Here is an 18,610-nt window from a genome sequence, read left to right on the forward strand (position 1 = left end):
AGACGAGGACGACGCTACTGGGTTTTCCATGCAAACCCTAGGGTTACGTAGATCCTAGAGAGAATCTGACCACGTCATCACATTATCAATCCTCGTAGACGTTATACACATGCACAACACTCACCGTATAGCTTGAAGTTGTTCATCAGGGGGATACACTACATAAGAATGCTTCACACCAAAAATAATTAACAATAATACGGGCCATTGACAATATATCAAGAACACCCAACTAACAGATTGTCTAGTTGGTTGATGTCCTCGAAAAACTAGAAGTAAGCAGATCTCCAATTCAGGGGGCCATTACATATTTTCGTGGTGTTTTTCAGGAAGGAACAAAGCTACAGAGATGGGTAAAAATGGAGAGTTCAAGTTGAGAGAGATGAATATACTATATCCTGTTAAAGAAACCCAAAAGTAGATCTATAAACCCAAAAGGCAGATCTATAAAACCAAAAGGCAAATCTACAAGCAAAGAAACTTAGATCTACAAACACAAACTTAGATATACAAACACAGACATTTAGATCTACAAACACAAAACCTTAGATTTAAAAATATAAAAACTCGGGTTTACAAAACAGAAACTTAGATCTAGCAATGAAAAGATGCGAAAGTCAAACAAAAACCCAGAAAAAGAATCTAACTAAACCGAGAGGCAGAGACAGAGAGACCAAAAGCATGGAAAAGGAAATCCAACCAAACCGATAAAAAAAAAAACTAATACAAACCCAGAAAAAAAAAATCTAACCAAACCGACAGAGAAACGGAGAGAGAGAGATTAACATACTATGGCTTCGAGAGAGTTGAGAGACGGCGATGAGAGACAGCATGGATGAGAGACGGCACGGCTAGGGTTGAGAGAAGACTGAAGTCTGAAGTGAGAGTTTTGCATTCCGTTCGATAGAGTTGAGGGGAAAGGAAATCAAAGCCTAAAACGGTGTCATTTTCGACAAAATAATAAAACCAAACGGGTTATAAATCCGGTTATAGATTACCAGATTATAATACCGGATCTGGTTACGGATCCGGATTTTACATCCGGAAAACTGTCCGGATTCACCCAGATCCGGATTTCCGAACCGGACCGGAAAAAAATCCGGTCCGGATGTACACTTCTAATGTATATTAAATCTCCTTATTAGTCGCCTATCATTCTTTTCTTATTTGCAACTAGCATTTATGCCCAGCAATTTCAAAAGACTAAAAACCATCGGAATCATCGTATGCTAGGCCATCTCTAAGTTCCACCACATTTAGGTGCAAAAGGATGCTACTACACTCACTGCCCCTCTCTATCGCCGATAAGGTCAATTTTTTTTAATGACTTATTTCAAACATTTTTTTACAATTTTTAAATATTTAAAAAATATATAAATTTATTAAAAAATACTTCCTAACCATTAAGTAATTAATAATAATAATAATAATAATTATAATAAATCGGTGAGGGATGCTCGGTAAGCCAAACATTTTCCAAGTGCAAAATACAATTATTGTCGCTGGCTCTTATCAAGTGACATAGAATTCAAAATCAGTTTCAACAATCAAAATCAATCTTGCCTATTTATTTACTTAATGAAAATTGTCATTCATTATGATTTTATTATTTTCTATGTGATATTATCTAATAAAAAATTAAAAAGATATAAATATTCAATTATCTAGTATTATAATAAAAAAATATTTAAAAAGACCATAAATCTAACTTTTATTTTAATTTTTAAAGCATTTCCATCCACTTCCTTAAACCCTCAAAATGTCTAAATTTTAGAAAATAAATTTAACTTTTTGACAAAAATAGCTCTCCATCCAGTTCCCTATTTTAAAATAAAGTTTTAAAATGCGAACAATAACTCTTTATATTTGGGAGGCTACCTTTTATCCCTAAATCACTTTATATATATATATATATATATATTATTCTAACAAATAAAATGAATTATTTATATATTTTCATTGATCATTTGTGAAAATATGATTTTTTTAAAAATATTATTATTATAAAAGCACTTATTTTAAAATGTTACCATTTAGAGAGATGAGTAGCTTAAAAAAACAATTACCGATGAAAATAAAAAATATGGGTACAACAAATAATGAAATAATTATGAAAATGTGAAAAAAATAAGTTAAGAAGTTTTCTTTTGATCAATCCCGAAACGACAAAAAATGAGTACTTAAAAATGAATAAATATTTTAAAGAGGAGTAAAATTTAATATAATATATAAAGAATGTGAAGTGAAATGTAGAATGTTTTTTAAAGAGGAGTAAAATTTAAAAAAATAAAAAAAATTTATAGAGAAGCCAATGGAAATATTCTTTAGCGAGAAAATTGCTTTGATGAAAGTATATTTAGAGAGAGAGAGTGGGGGAAGTTGCAGCGAGGTGGGGGAGGGAGAAAGAGAAAGAAGTGAGAAAAGAGATAGAAAATAAATAAGGAATCTAGTGCATATGAGTGTAGATGTAAATTTGTTGTATGTCTTATGCAGCAAAATTCTATTGACTGGTATTAAAATTGAGTTTTCACCCGATAGGTTAGGAGCTTCTCTCATTTTCAATATCTATGATATTAATAAATAAATAAATAAATAAAATAAATTAATAAAATAAAATAAATTTAATAAAATAGCTAAAAAATTATACTTTAGTCACCACGGGTTGGTCGAGTTCATATATAGGGGTGTACACGAAACCAGCGAACCAACCTCCGCTGACGGCAATTAACCGGCCAGTTTCAATTTAGGCAGAAAACCGAATACCAACCTGTCAGTTTTCAACCCTATTCATATGATTGTTTTTATAATTTAAATTTTATCTCTCAATATTCTCTAAAAACATCTTACAAACATATTTATAAAAGTTTCATCACTCTTTTAAAGCTCAATAAAACCGTAATTTTAAAAAGATTTTACAATATTCAGGGATATTACATTATTCACCAACCTATCATAGATCCAAACAATTTCTTAGGATCCGTTTAATAATACAATTATTTTTCAAGTATTTTAAAATATTTTCATATATTTCCTTTTCAAATATCCTTCAAATACAAAATATTTTAAATTTTAAATAGTAACTTTCTCATTTAATTATTACATAATCAATGTAATTTTCTCAAATTTCTAAACAAAACACATAAAATAAAAATAATTTTTTGAACTTTAAAATAAAATAATATTAAAAAATTATATTCAAGTAATATTTTAAATTTATAAAAATTTTATTCAATTTTTTCTCTCTCTGATTTCTCAAAACTTAATAATATATTTTAAATAAAATTATTTTATTATTATTTATAAATATACTGAAATATTCTAATCATGTGAGCTGCTCCTTAAACTGCTTTCTTGAAAGATAAATTCTACACATCATCTTACACCACACACTTTATATATTAAAATATTATTTTTTATTTTATTTTATTCTTATTAAACTAATTAAATTATTTTATTTATCATCCACACACTACATATTTATTATAAAAAAAATAAAAAAAAATTAAAATAAGTATAATGTGTGAAGTGTGAAGATGACAAATAAATTTTTCCTTCTTGAAATTCAATTTTGCCAACGCAATAATTCAAAGTTTTAAAATTTTCTGACCAAGATTCTGACCACCGACATATTTTCCCTTAATAAATAATTCAAAAATCATTAATAAAGTTCTACACATCCCGTCCCTTCGCCTTCGGGGGATATCCGGTATAATTCATAAATACTCTGCTTTACTTCACTGCATTTCTCTCCGCGTTGAAATGAGATAATGGTTAGGCCCTCGGGCTCGGGAAAGCTTGGATCCGCGAAGCTTGTGCTCGTCTGCGTGGGGCTATTAGGATTTGCGCTCGTCGCAGATTTTCTCTGGGCTTCCTCTTCACGCTTCGCTTCTTCTTTTTCCTCCTCCATCCCTTCCGATTGGGCTTCTTCTCATGATAGCTCGCAAAACACCCTAATTTTTCCCAGAAAGGATGAACCGAAGGATTCCTCGAAATTGGTCGGCTTTTACGATTCACAATTATTCAATTTTGAATTGCTTAATTAACGGCATTTATTTATTTTTTTTGGTCTTTATACTTGTGTTTTTCTAATTCACGCTTATGACCTACATTCTTGTTAAGTAGGGAAGAAGAAAGTTTTAAATGCTGGGCTTTTTAAATTTCTTTTATAAGAAAATTTGACGACCAATTTATGTTATTTGTAGGGAGCAGCTGTTGTTAAGAGTAAGGATGCTGGCTCTGGGAGAGTCTTATCAGCAACTTTTGCTGATTTACCTGCACCCGGATTAAACTGGGAAAAGATGGCAGCTGCACCGGTGCCTCGTCTAGATGGGGCTGCGATACAGATTAAGAATCTTCTATATGTTTTTGCAGGATACGGCACAATTGACTCTGTGAGGATTCTTGCAGGCTAATTAGCTGTATCTGTTACTTCAATCTCTGTTTTTTCTATGCGATCTGAATGGCCAGTTCCAAAAAATTTGAATGCCTGGCAAGTCAAATTACTCTGACTTTTTTGTCTGGAGATGGACCACTAGTCCACTTTGTTTAAGTCCTTTTCCAGCTAATGCCATTCAAGATCTTATTTTGTTTTATTTTCTCTTGTTGCTCACACATGTATGTCACACATTCGGTAGGGTTAGGCTCCTTGTTGCATCCTTTTATTAGTTTCTAGTAGCTTCTGAAAGTTTGTTTATTTTTATTTTTTATTTTTTAAACGGTGGCATTATTTCTTGAATACGTAGTCTGTAAGCGTTATTCTTGTCTAAGCATTCATTGGCAACCAGAACAGAATCAAGTATTGGGAATTTTTTATGTAATATATCGATTGAAAAAAAAGTCTACCTTTCGATAAACAAACAGATTTCCCATTAACATTGATCTCTCGTAGTTGTTCAAAAGTGTTAGTGCCTAGGCTACCCCAAGAATAGCAGACCTTGATGCCAACCCTAGGTAGGGAGGGTGTTCCTTGTGTTCTTTGTAAGCTTGATATGGAAAAGGCGTATGATTATGTGAATTGGGATTTTCTTTTCTATATGCTTGGGAGATGTGGTTTTGCGGAGGGGTGGTGCATGTGGATTATAATTGACTCTCTACTGGTCGATTTTCAGTGTTAGCTCATGGAATTCCATATGGTTTTTTTTCATAGTACTCTTGGTTTGAGATAGGGGGACCCGTTATCCCCTTTTCTCATTGTTATTATCATGGAGGTGTTGGGTCGTATGGTTGAGGCTACTGTAGGGGGGTTTCTTTCCCCTTTTTTGGTGGGAAATGTGAATAATGGATCTATCACACTTTGTCACCTCCTTTTAGCATATATCACTCTTATTTTTTGTGATGTGGATCGTGGCTAGATTCAATCCTTAAGGGTTGTGTTATTATGTTTTGAATATGTCTTGGGCCTTATGGGGAATTTGGGTAAGTCGGAGATGGTTCCGGTGGGGAGGTGCGGAATGTAAATTGTTTGGCAAGCTTTTTGGGCTGTAAAGTTGCTTCTTTACCAATGAAATATCTAGGCCTTCTGTTGGTGGTGTCTTTCAAGGCTAAGGCTAATTGGGATGTGTGGTTGAGAAGATTGAGAAAAGGTTGGTGGGTTGGAAGCGGCTGTGCTTATCAAAAGGGTTAGATTCACCTTAATTAAAAGTACACTTTCCAAACTCCCAACTTATTTTCTATCTTTATTTCCATTGCCTGCTAGGTTGGCAAACCGGATTGAGAAGTTATTTCGTGCACTTCTGTGGAGGTGGAATGGGAGAGGAGATTAAATTCCATATTGTTAGTTGGAATAGAGTTTGTACTCCTATTTCAAATGGAGGTCTGGGGGTTCACAATTTGTAAATTTTCAGTAAGGCTTTGATGGGGAAATGGTTACAGGAGATATCAATTGAAAGGGGAGTCATTGTGCAGGGAGGTTATTCATCGGAAATATGGGAGTGAATGTGTTTTTCTTTTGTTTTTTTTTTTTTTTGGGGGGGGGGGGGGGGGGGGGGGGGTTTGGTGTTCTAAGGAGGCTAGGGGTGCTTATGGTGTGAGTCTTTGGAAGTTTATTAGAAAGGAGTGGGAGAGCTTTGTGAAACATGTTAACTTTGTTGTTGGAGAGGGTTCTAGGATCAGTTTTTGGTTTGATGATTGGTGTGGTGATCGGGCCCTTAATAGGGTGTTCCCGGCTATTTTCTGTATGGCTTCTGATTGGCACACATTTGTTTCTGATTTGTTAGTCCGTACTTATAGATCCTTGCAGTGGGATGTTCGTTTTAATAGAACTGTACAGGATTGGGAACTTGATGATGTTTCAGACTTTTTCGGCTTCTTATATTCCCTGGGTATTGGGGGTGATGAGAGGGATAGAATATTGTAGAAGCCTACTGGAAGTAAAATGTTTTCGGTTTGGTTGTATTATAAGGTGTTGACTGTTCAGCATAGTCCTTCCTTTCCTTGGAAGCCTATTTCGAGGTCTCATGTGCCTTTCAAAGTCGCTTTTTTTTTTAATTATTATTATTATTATTTTATATATATGGACAGCATTGCTTGAGCACATTTTGACTATGGATAATTTGAGGAAGCGTGGCCTTATTGTTATGAAGTGGTGTTTCATGTTTAAGAAGCATGGGGAATCTGTAGATCATTTACTTTTGCATTGTGAGGTGGCAAAGGCTTTGGGGGATGGAGTTTTTAGTAGAGTTGGGTTGGCCTGGGTGATGCCTTTGAGAGTAGTGGATCTTCTTGCATGTTGGAACAGGCCATATAGTTGCTCTCAGGTGGGTGCTGTGTGGAAGATGGTTTCTTTGTGTCGTATGTGGTGCATTTGGTGGGAAAGGAACGAGTAGTGTTTTAATGATAAGGAGCACACCTTGGAGGAAATTCAGAATTTTTTTGTGTACTCATTATTGCAATAGTTTTCTGCTCTAGTGATTAATGGAGCTTTAGTTCATGATTTTTTGTTGCTTTCTACTTCATAGAATGTAGGTGTTTTCTTTTGTATACTTCTTGTGTACATGGGCTTCGCCCATTTCATTCGATGAACAAAATTGTCTTTCTTACTTATCGAAAACAAATGTTACACAAACACCGTATTGGGTCTCTAACCCACAGCCATAGTTTCCACCCCAGTTTTACAGGGGTGTGTCATTTGAGCTGGAGCTTATTGTCAGAAGGTGATCTGCTTTTAATATGCAGTATATTTAAGCTAATCGAGCCATGGGACTGAATATTTCTCGTTATTGTTTATGCTGATTTTCCAATAGGTACATTCGCATGTTGATATATACAATTTTATCGACAATACATGGGGAGGAAGATTTGATATGCCAAAAAAGATGGCACACTCACATTTAGGAATGGCAACAGATGGCAGATACATTTACATAGTCTCAGGACAATATGGTCCGCAGTGCAGAGGGCCTACTGCCAGTACATTTGTACTTGATACCGAGACAAAGCAATGGAGGGACCTGCCCCCTTTACCAGTCCCTAGGTATTTTCCTTATTGACGACTTCATCAGAAGAGTTAGACTAGTGTTAAAGAAAAATCCTTTTATTGCATGTGAATTACTTGTTCTCTTTTTATTTTTTATTTTTAATTTTACCATTATGAGAAGTAGATATCTCTATGTTAATCTCCACCTCTTTGAACTTTTTTTGTTGTTGTGCGTTGTGTGTATATATTTTCAAATCCAAACCTTATTGCTGTTTATTTTATTTTCAATTTTAAAACCTTGAATTAAGCTTCCCTTAGAGTATTGGACTGAGGGATTTTCCCTTTGAACTACCCGAGTTGCACTTGCGGGAAACTCCTTACTGAGGCCTGTGCACCCCCAGGATTAGTTGGGATGTTGTTTTTGGACACCTGGTGCCAATAAAAAAGGCATCCCATAGAGTATCCAGGGAATTGATTTCTGGTATCATCTATATATGCATGCCAATGCTAAAAACTGAATACCTACAATAGGGTTACTACTGACTAGTGTGAAGTGAGATATTGTGGGGTCATATCTTGTCTTGTATTCCATGAGAAGTCACTGTTTTTGCTCAGCAAATGAAAAGACAATAGACTTCTAAATTACCTGAGGTACACTTGCGGGAAACTCCTTGCCGAGGGCCTGTCCACCCTTGGGATTAGTCGATACGCTATTCTTGGACACCCGGTGCCAAAAAAAAAAAAAAGAAACATTTATTAAAATCTAAATTCTCCCGTTCACATTGTTAAAGTCCTAGAAAACATAGTTTTTTCTTAAGTTACTACAAAGTGTTATCACATCTATTATTTTACCCACTACAAAATTTAAATATGTTTTGAAAGGAATGGACTTGGATATGTGTGTATGAGTGCAGATGATCTGCCTTGAATACCTATCAGGTGTGAGCTATCTGTTTTTCAGTTTTTACAGATTAAAAAAGGTTTTAGCTATCTCTATTTTTTTCTTGATAAGTAATAATCTTTATTGAATAGAATGAAACTAGTCAATGCCGAAGTACACAGGAAGTATACAAAGTGAGACACCTAATTACATTCTAATAACTTGGATAAAACTCATGAACATTCCCACTCTTCAATACAATAGCAGAAAACCATTGGAAAATAGAGCAGTAAGCTTGTGAGCAAAGCTTTTAGCTTTATGAAACTAATGTATGTCGTATGCTGTAAATAAATTCGTAGTTCTCTTGTGGGCATTTTTTGACAATTCCTACTTTGACTATTGCTACTATATGTACTTTCATATCTGCTATAATGGAAACTTACAGATGGATTGGGTGCTCAAAGATTCATCACTTACATGTATAGTAGATACCCCTAGCCAAGCAGATACCCTTGTGGGCATTTTTTGACAATTCCTACTTTGACTATTGCTGCTATATGCACTTGCATATCTGCTATAATGGAAACTTATAGATGGATTGGGTGCTCGAAGGCTCACCACTCACATGTATAACCGATACTTCTAGCCAAGCAGAGTTTTAGTGACTTGTTTGGTTGGCCTTCAGATGCATGACTTGGAATTGGCTGATATCCTTTGCTAAGCAAAATTTTTGTATATGGTATCCCCTAAGAAAAGTTTGACTATGGAAATTTCACTTAAATAAGTGAAATGTTAATGACACAGTTCTTAAACATATTTACATATCCTATAAATTATTAAATGTAGAAAGTCATTCAAATGATTAAAATAGTTGTGATATTAAATTCTTAAAGGTGATTGATTATATTGTACAAGTCCATCTGTATAAGATATATTTCAACATAAATTGCTATCTCAAATGAAAGAAAATCAGCATTCAAATCAATTTTCCTCAATAATCTATACCAATTTTAAAGTATCTTTTACCCACAATTTTTTTGATAAGTTACTGTATCCTTCCCACACAGAATTAGAATCTAATATTGCTGAATGCAAAACATCAATTATATTGTTATATTCTCTCCATCTTGGGATACGAGTAATGTGTTGAGCTATAAGTCAGATTAGTCTGGATAACTTATTATATTTCCTTTCAATTTTATTTTTATGTCTATAAGTTCTATTATCCTCTAGTTTCCAAGAGACAGTGTGTAGTGGACCTTCAGTAGTGATGGTTTTGTCTATTGCACTGTAAGCCACTTTTTTTTATTTTTTATTTTTTATTATAAGTCAATGTTGATATTTTGAAGAATTTATATTTTGGATTTTTGTTACTTTTGATGCTTGAATAAATCCTTTACTAATTTTATTTTTCACTGTCTGCACTAAAGGTTGCTGTTTTTGTTGTATTAGTAGGATGCATCCATCAACACTAAATTTTGTTTCACAATTCCATTTTTCATAATTTTTGTTGAACTGATTCCATTAGTGATCACATATACTCAAAAGGATTTTGTATGGATTTGAACCAATGTTATATCTTTCCGATAGTTTGTATTATTTACTTGGCAGATTATGTGCACAGTCTGCTCGTTGCTACTAACTTGACTGTTCTGATTTTTGTTGTTGTTAACTAACTTGCAAGTGTGGTAATATTGGAATTTGTTGGTGTTCAAGTACAAATAGTCTATTTAATTCATGCTATGTAATTCTTTTTCGGCATTTCACATTTTGATTGAAAGATTCCACATGGCAATTATCAGGTATGCACCAGCAACTCAACTTTGGAGAGGTAGACTTCATGTGATGGGTGGCAGCAAGGAGAACCGACACACTCCTGCATTAGAGCATTGGAGTCTTGCTGTAAAGGATGGTGAAGCTTTAGAAAAAGAGTGGAGGACTGAAATACCCATTCCCCGTGGAGGACCTCATAGGTATGTGGCTGCCTTATTTTTGAGAAAATTATGAAATTAGTTGTTGCTGCCTTTTGGATTCTAGTTATTAAATACTTTTTTTTTTTTTTTTTTTTCACTTTAGTAAATGATATTTTATGTTACAAGCTGAAAAAGGAAGAAAAAGTTTAGGTTAATAAAATTTCCATAGTGATTAAATATTTTTAGGTTTACAATCCTAACATCATAAATCTAACAGAAGTTATTCATGTCTGGCATTTATAAAGTTAGGACTTTAAACACAAATTTATCACGAACTACTAAGGCAAACTTCATCTTCATTGTCATTGTCATAATAATTAAAGTTTCTGGTGAAATAAGTTTGTGCAAAAACTAGTACATCTCCTTAATATTCTATAGCATAAAAATTTTGAGGGCATTAAATTCTTCATAGCACTTGATATATATTTTTTTTGATAAGTACTGATGTGATAACCAACTACACCACGACACCATGTTTGATAAGCACTTGATATATTCCTAGGTTAATAATTGTAACATCATTAATCCACTTCTTACTAGAAATTATTCTTGTCTAGCATTTATGTCCAGCCCTAGGGGTTGCCTCAAGTGGTAAAGGCCTTGGGTTTCGGGGTATGCTCCCTCCAGGTCTAATTTTCAAATCCCCTTGGGTACAAAACATATCTATGGGCTATTAGACTGGGGGATTGTCCCTTTGAATTATCCAAGGTGCACTTGTGGGAAACTTCTTATCGAGGGCGTGTGCACCTCTGGGATTAGTTAGGACGTTGTTCCTGGACACCTGGTGTTGATTAAAAAAAAAAAAAAATTATGTCCAGCCATGAAGACCTTCCATCGGATTTATGAAGTTACAATTGTAAACATAGAAATTTATCATGAACTTTTAGAGCAAAGTTCATATGCGTGGTGATTATAGTGATGACCATCATTGTCATTACAATTTCTAGCAAAATAAGTTATGGGATGGGGTGATTGAAAAAATTTAAAGGAGGTTAGCTGGTTGGAGGAGGATCTATTTGTCTAAGGGGGTAAGATTAACTCTTTATAAAAAGTACTTTGTCTAACCTGCCCACCTATTTCCTTTCTCTTTTTCCTCTTCTAGCAAGGGTTGAAAAGAGAATTGTGATATTATTTAGGAGCTTCTTATGGGGCGGCAAAGGTGAGGGAAAAAAGTTTCATTTGGTTAGTTGGAAGAAAGTTTGTCAGCCATTGGATCGTGGTGGTTTGGGGATTAAAGATTTAAGGGTTTTTAATAGAACTTTACTTGGGAAATGGCTTTGGAGATATCAATCGGAAAGTAAAGCTCTATGGAAACATGTGATAGATGTGATGTATGGAAGTTTGTGGGGAGGTTGGTGTTCTAAAGAATCTAGTGGAGCTTACGGGGTGAGTTTGTGGAAATTTATTAGAAAAGGATGGGATTCCTTCTCTAATAATTTTAGATTGAAGGTGGGAGATGGAAAGACGACACTCTTTTGGCATGATTTGTGGTGTGGGGATACTGCTCTCAAGCTGGAATTTCCTGCCCTGTTCAGAATTGTCAGGGATCAAAATACAGCTGTTTGTGATTCTTACTGCAGCAGTAATAACAAGGTTGAATGGAATGCTATTTTTAAAAGGGATGTTAATGATTGGGAAGTGGATGAAGTTCAGGCATTGCTGGTTAAACTTTATAGCTCAAAATTGGTGCTAGAAAGAGAGGATAGCATGGTGTGGATTCTTGCTGGAAATGCTGAGTTTTCAGTTTCATCCTATTACAGAATTTTGTCAAGTCATAGTAGTTGTGTTTTCCCTTGGAAAAGTATATGGAAAGTGAAAGTTTCTTCCAAGGTTGCTTTTTTCTGTTGGTGGCTTCTTTGGGCAAAGTTTTGGCAATTGATAATCTTAGAAGGAGAGGATTGTTTATTGCTGATTGGTGTGTCATGTGCAAAAGGGATGGAGAATCAGTAAATCATCTTTTCCTTCACCGTGAAGCGATAAGATTCTTGTGGAATGAGGTTTTGAGCTGGACAGGTTTACGTTGGGTAATGCCCAAAGAAGTAGCGGATTTATTGGTAGGGTGGAAGGGTTTGAAGGCTGTTGGAAGGCAGCGAGTGTTTGGAAGATGATTCCCCCTTGTCTTATGTGGTGCATATGGATCGGAAGAAATGGGAGATGCTTCAAAGATAAAGAACGTTCTTTGGGAGATCTTAGGGATTTCTTCTCCAGTACTTTGGGTTTTTGGGCTAAAGCTTATGTAATGGTGGATAATTTTCTGAATCTGTTTTAGTTTTCTGGTGTTTGTTTTCTTTCTGTTTCTAGAAGTTGTAGGTATTTCCTTTGTATACATCCTGTGTACTTGGCTTATGCCCATTTCTTTGAATAAAATTATTACCTATCAAAAAAAAAAAAAAATTCTAGCAAAATAAGCTTGTGGAAAGACTAGGCTGTCTCCTTAATTTTCTATAACAAAGATATATCCTTGTAGCTGTCTTTTATTAATGATACTAAAATTTAGAGGAAAAATGTTCAATCCTTTCCACTGAAAGAACGAAGGTGGAAGGTGTGGTTGGTTTTATGTGTTTCTCACCTTTCTTCTCTTGGGAATGATTGCATCCTTTTCAGTCGGGAGTTATTTTTCTGTGTATGTTTGTATTTAGAATGGCTAGTTTTAATCTCATACTTTTGAATATCAAGAACTTCTTCTGTTCTCATATGTTGTGAAATTTCTTGTTTCTCTTGCCTTTCTTCGTCTACTTTTTTAGCCTTGTAAGGTGGCAACCCTGGCATTGCACAACTTTAGGGTTGCAGTATGATTTCTTGTAACGCCTTAATGGAATACCCAAACCATATGGCCTATACTCTAAAAAGACTAGTCAATGATACAATTGGAACCTCATTGGAACCTTATAAAGAGCAAGAACTTCTCTTTTCTAAACAATGTGGGATCCCATACACCATCTATCTTCAATCTTATCATATAGGGGTATCACAATTTACCCCCGTTAAATTCCCGACATCCTTGTCGGGCCTGTCCGTTGTAGGTGGCACGACTCAAGTCCCACATTTCTGGTTGGGATAGGTTTTGATACCATTTGTAACGCCCCAATGAAAGACCCAAACCACATAGCCTATACTCCAAAAGAACTAGTCAATGATACAATTGGAGCCTTATAGAAACCTTATAAAGAGCAAGAACTTCTCTTTTCCAAGTAATGTGGGATCCCATAAACTACCTACCTTTAATCTTATCATATAGGGGTATCCATTTCTGTCGGTAAAGGTTTTGCATTTTAGAATTCAGAGAATTGGTATCCTTTCATTCATGTTGCACAAAATGTTAAGATAAGTTAAAATCACTCTTTTCCTTTTATTGCAGCAAAGATTGTTTGTCGAGTTATTCTTTATCCTTTTTATTGTTGTTGTGACGAGTCTTTAGTTATGACCAATTGGCTCTAAATTAGTTGAGAGGCATATATTACATAGGGTTTGTGGTGAGCAGAGTACATGTTTCTATTTTTTGTGTATCAATTTATACTGAAAGTACTATGCTTGCAAATATGTAGTAAAACTAACATGGTAGAGTTTTGTTCTCTGCTGCAGATTTTTCTACTCATGAGTTAAAGGGCATGCTTATTTCTGCAATATGTAATAACTTCAAATAATTGTGAAGTATTATTCTTCACGATCTTTGTTAGTTTAGAACTTTGGTGCATATTTCTCTGATAGATTACTTCAGAGAGTGCTAAAAATTATGGAAACAACAGTGCATCATTAAAGGATGAACTTATTGAAAATAGTACTAATCTGCAAAGTACATGTTGCACGGGTCAAATATTTGTGAATTTTCTGTTGGTGTATTTATAGTGAGCATTTCCAAATTAAGCCCCATCACACACATTTCACTTGCATTCCATTATTTTATTGTCATATTTGTGCAGGGCTTGTAGTGTGGTTGAAGATCGGCTTTATGTTTTTGGTGGTCAAGAGGGTGATTTTATGGCAAAACCTGGATCACCAATTTTCAAATGTTCACGTAGGAATGAGGTAATCCAATTATTATGATATCTCTAAGTAATTAATTGGATTGGCTATTGCTGATTAAAAAAAAAAAAATAATGGATTGGCTATCAGTTGGCTTATCAACACATATAAGAGGAGTTTTTTTTATCTCTATAAAGCAAGGTTAATCATTTTTCTTGAGTTAATGTTGTTTTTTCAATGTTTAGAACATTCAATTGGAGTGGTTGTTCATGAGTTAATTTTCTTATAATCTTCTTTAAAGATAGTTTTTTTTTTTTTTTTTTTTTTTTTTTTTATAAGTCTTCTTTAAAGATAGTTGTAATGAAAATATGTTGACGGTTAAGGTTTTATCAGTTTTATGGGACAACAGCCCAACTCTTTGTGAGAATCATTTATTTGTTTGTTTTTTCTTTTCCAATTTTAATCTTAATTCCATAAGTCCGTAGGAACATTCTGTTAATGCTAATGAAGTCTTTTTCTTTGTTTTTTTTTTGCATTGTCATTTTAATTTCCTTTGCATTTGAGTTTCCTTCAATATCTGAAAATTCTCTTTTTGGGGAAATGTTTCACTTACACATTATGAGGCTTGTTATAAGAGCAATATCAGCTGCATCTTAGAGTTGGAGTTATCCATGCGCCAAATTTTTAAAGACATAAGGATACTTCCTATTATTTTTAACACGATCGGGTGTTCTTCTGAATTCTCTCATGTCTAGGTTAAAAGCATAAACCTACAGAGTTTCTTCTGAATTAAGTCTATGACTAAAAACTTATTGATTAGTTAAAACTTTTAAAGATTGCAGCAAAAGCTGAGAGTGTGATTAAAACTTCATCAATATTCAGAGGATGGCCATTGGTCTCAAATTTGGACATGCTTGATGAGCCAGTGGTGGCAGCCGTATCTGATGCACAATTGGAGTTTTATAGAGATTATATTATTATGTATGACGAGTCTTAAAATATGCACTTAAGGGGAAAAAAAAAAGGTTCAATAATTGTAATTGAAGTTGATCTTCTGTTGCTTTCAGCACCGTTTTAATAGTTTTTGGATTTTTTTAAGAACCTGTTCAAACTATTATTCTTGGTGAAGTATCACATCATGTTTAGGTTCATAATTTTTTTGTCTTCCCCACCTTTTTCGGTCCCATTATCCTGTAAACTTTATGGCTTCATGTTATTTATTGTTTCAGGTGGTTTATGGTGATGTTTACATGCTAGATGATGAGATGAAATGGAAAGAGTTACCTCCATTGCCAAAGCCAGATTCCCATATTGAATTTGCTTGGGTTGTCGTTAACAATTCCATCGTTATCGTGGGGGGCACAACAGATAAACACCCCGTTACCAAGAAAATGGTTTTAAATGGAGAAGTATTCCAGTTTAACTTGGACACACTGGTATTGAATTTCGATCCCTTACTCAAAGACATGATAACATATTTGTTCATATGTTTCAAGTATATGCATAACGTTACTGAAAAACATGCACAACATGTTACAGTTCACAGTTTCTCGTTGCCACAATTTGCATTTGAATATCCAAGCCTTTGATTTGTGGTTCCTATATGTGTATTTTTGAGTGGCGTCACATGACCAGGCTGGTCTTTATTTATTGATTAGAATCTCCTTTTCATGTGATTAAGTTGTGCTTTTATGAATCTCTAGTGGCCAACAAATATACATGCCTTGATGTTGCGATTCCCATATTATATGAAAATATCGTGGGCTCTTGGAACTATACATCTTGATAGATGCCTCATATTTTAGCTTTTATCCTAAAGAGAGATGATATTTACAATTTTAGGGTGTGCAAGTCCCACACACTTCTTTTGAAAAAAGTAGGTAAATTTGAGACCCACATGAAAAAATCATTTTTTTAATGGTAGACTCCATATTTTTTCAAAGGGAGCGTGTGGCTAACATGCTCTAGGTATTAGCATTACTCATCCCAAAATGGCTGGTGAAAAATAGAGCTACTTTTTGATTCTGCTAATTTACCCAGTATGCTAGAAGCTCAAGCATTATTTTTCTGAATGCTAGCTGGGTTGACCTTTGACTGTATGAGTAGGTTTTTGATTGTCATTGTGTATTTTTAGACTGTTAGGAGTTCTCGTGGGGGTACCCTGATATATATTGCATTACTTTGTTATGTTCCTATGTTACTTTTTGGAGAGTTTTCCCCATCTGGATTTCATCAATTTTTGGGAGACATAATGTCCTTTAAACTTCCAATGAAAAGACAATGCATGTTATATTTTGCTTTATTCATTTGAAAGTCTAATTTCCATATCATCCTGAGAGCCTCAATGATCAGCATATCTGTTTTCCAGGAAGTTCATGATAGCAGCCTCTGCAAGATTTATATTCACCTAATGTTTTCTTGGTATTAGCTATTTATGCAAGAAAGTTGTTTATCTGTTCACACATACGAATGAGTGTGCGTGTGTAATGTGTTATTTTTCGATTTTGTATTGTTGATCACTTTGCTTTCATTCTATTTTCCAAACGTAGCTATTACATATATAGTTTCGTAAGCATCATATTTGTATCCTATTGAGTCACCTCTTCATTTCATTTCATTTTATTAACCTATCTCAACAATTCACATGCTGAAAGTATATTTAACTGTTTTGTCTTTATTACCACAATACACTCACTTAATTTAATGACATTAAAATAATAATAAAAAACCTTTGAAGATTAAGGGTTTCCTACTACTTATGATTACTAATGCAATTATTCTATTATTTTATTATTTTACTTCTCCAATAAATGAAAATGAGTATTCGTCCTACTGTAACTATTGACTCTTCATTATTTACCCCTTTGGCTTCCTCACCTCTTAACTATTTTACCTTAATTATTCTAGCGTATTGTGCCGGTCAACGAGTAGTTCTTTTTTAATCCAAGTGCCTTTGTTCTTTTTTGAATTTGTATGATATAGAGAAGTTGCTTTTAAGTTTAAATCCTTTTGATGGATGCATGAAATCATTCTGGTAGACATGGCTGTTGGTTGACCTATCACTCTGCTGGAGTCTTAGGAGCTATTGTTCCAATTTGTCAAATCTGACTTTAAAATCATACGCCTGGACCTCATAATAACTCAGCTACTGCCAAGCTATAGCCTTGGATATTAAGTACGAGTTGTTTTTCTTTACGGGGAATGTACACATATATTTCTTTTACTCCTGCGATTCAAAAGTGGTAATATTGCAAATTGTTATTTTTATCTGATTTTTAATTTTTAATTTACAGAAGTGGTCAGTTATTGGAAAACTTCCATACCGTGTGAAAACCACTCTAGTTGGATATTGGAATGGATGGTTGTACTTCACATCAGGACAGCGGGACAAAGGACCAGACGATCCAGCACCTAAGAAGGTACTTGGAGACGTGTGGAGAACCAAATTGAAATTAAGCTTGTGATCAAATTCACTATTTTTGATTCTTTGCTGGGATATTATCCCGCTGATGTCTTGTAACCTTATCAAATGTGTTCTGTATTCTTTTCTTGATGTAATTTCTTAGGCATGGTCATTGAAATTCTTTCCTGTGGGAACATTGACATATAGAATGTTGCACGACTTTGAATGAAGAAATGGTTGATGAATTTCATCATCCCCGGTTACATAACCTAAGGTTAATGACCATATCATCATTGCACAGTTATAAGCGTGATTTATGATTCCAATCCAAGACATTATATGCCTAGGATGTAACGCTCGTGGTCTCTACTTGGGATTTGACAGAAGGCTGCGATGTCAGGATGTACACTGCACGGGTTATACCGCTTTCGTTCAGTAAAACATTGTGTTCATATGTCGACATGCGTGTGTGAATCGTTGCAGTGGAAAAAAAGTTTAAAATGCACGTCACATCTAAAATTGTCAGTACTAGACAACTACATTAAATTCACTAAAATATCCGTAAGCCACAACTTTACCATCGTAAAGTAAATGTTATAGACAATAATTGTTCATTGCCCGAAATAAATGTAAAAATACTACAAGATAACAATATAATGCAAGGATAGGTCCCCCCACACTATTCCTCGAGCTGCGCTTGTTCGTCCGGCTCAAACTCAAACTAGTTTTCTAGATCTACATCAAAATCCAAAGTTTTGACGGACAAAACAATAATCCAACTACCAGGATGAGATTTTGATGAATTCACAGTAAGTTATACTCGATACAAAACTAATAATGGAGATAAAAATAACCAAATAAACTTAAGGGTAAATAGAAAGAAATATATATAGATATACATATATATCATCCATTTTGCATTTTTATCTTTTATTTTTTATTTTTTGCTTGATAGGAATGCCATGCCACTAAACTCA

At 34.3% G+C, this 18,610-nt stretch overlaps 1 protein-coding gene across 1 annotated transcript; it reads left to right on the forward strand.

Moving 5' to 3' along the window:
* Positions 1-3,670: 3,670 nt before the first annotated feature.
* Positions 3,671-17,901, forward strand: LOC122312964 (kelch repeat-containing protein At3g27220). The gene is made up of 7 exons (XM_043127648.1): positions 3,671-3,995; positions 4,203-4,391; positions 7,242-7,471; positions 10,097-10,267; positions 14,188-14,293; positions 15,460-15,666; positions 17,524-17,901. Exons 1-7 carry the CDS (start codon positions 3,768-3,770, stop codon positions 17,692-17,694), a joined length of 1,302 nt encoding a protein of 433 aa, XP_042983582.1. The 5' UTR covers positions 3,671-3,767; the 3' UTR covers positions 17,695-17,901.
* The last annotated feature ends 709 nt before the right edge of the window (positions 17,902-18,610 follow it).

This window comes from Carya illinoinensis, chromosome 1 (genome assembly GCF_018687715.1).
Source record: "Carya illinoinensis cultivar Pawnee chromosome 1, C.illinoinensisPawnee_v1, whole genome shotgun sequence".
Taxonomy (NCBI): Eukaryota; Viridiplantae; Streptophyta; class Magnoliopsida; order Fagales; family Juglandaceae; genus Carya; species Carya illinoinensis.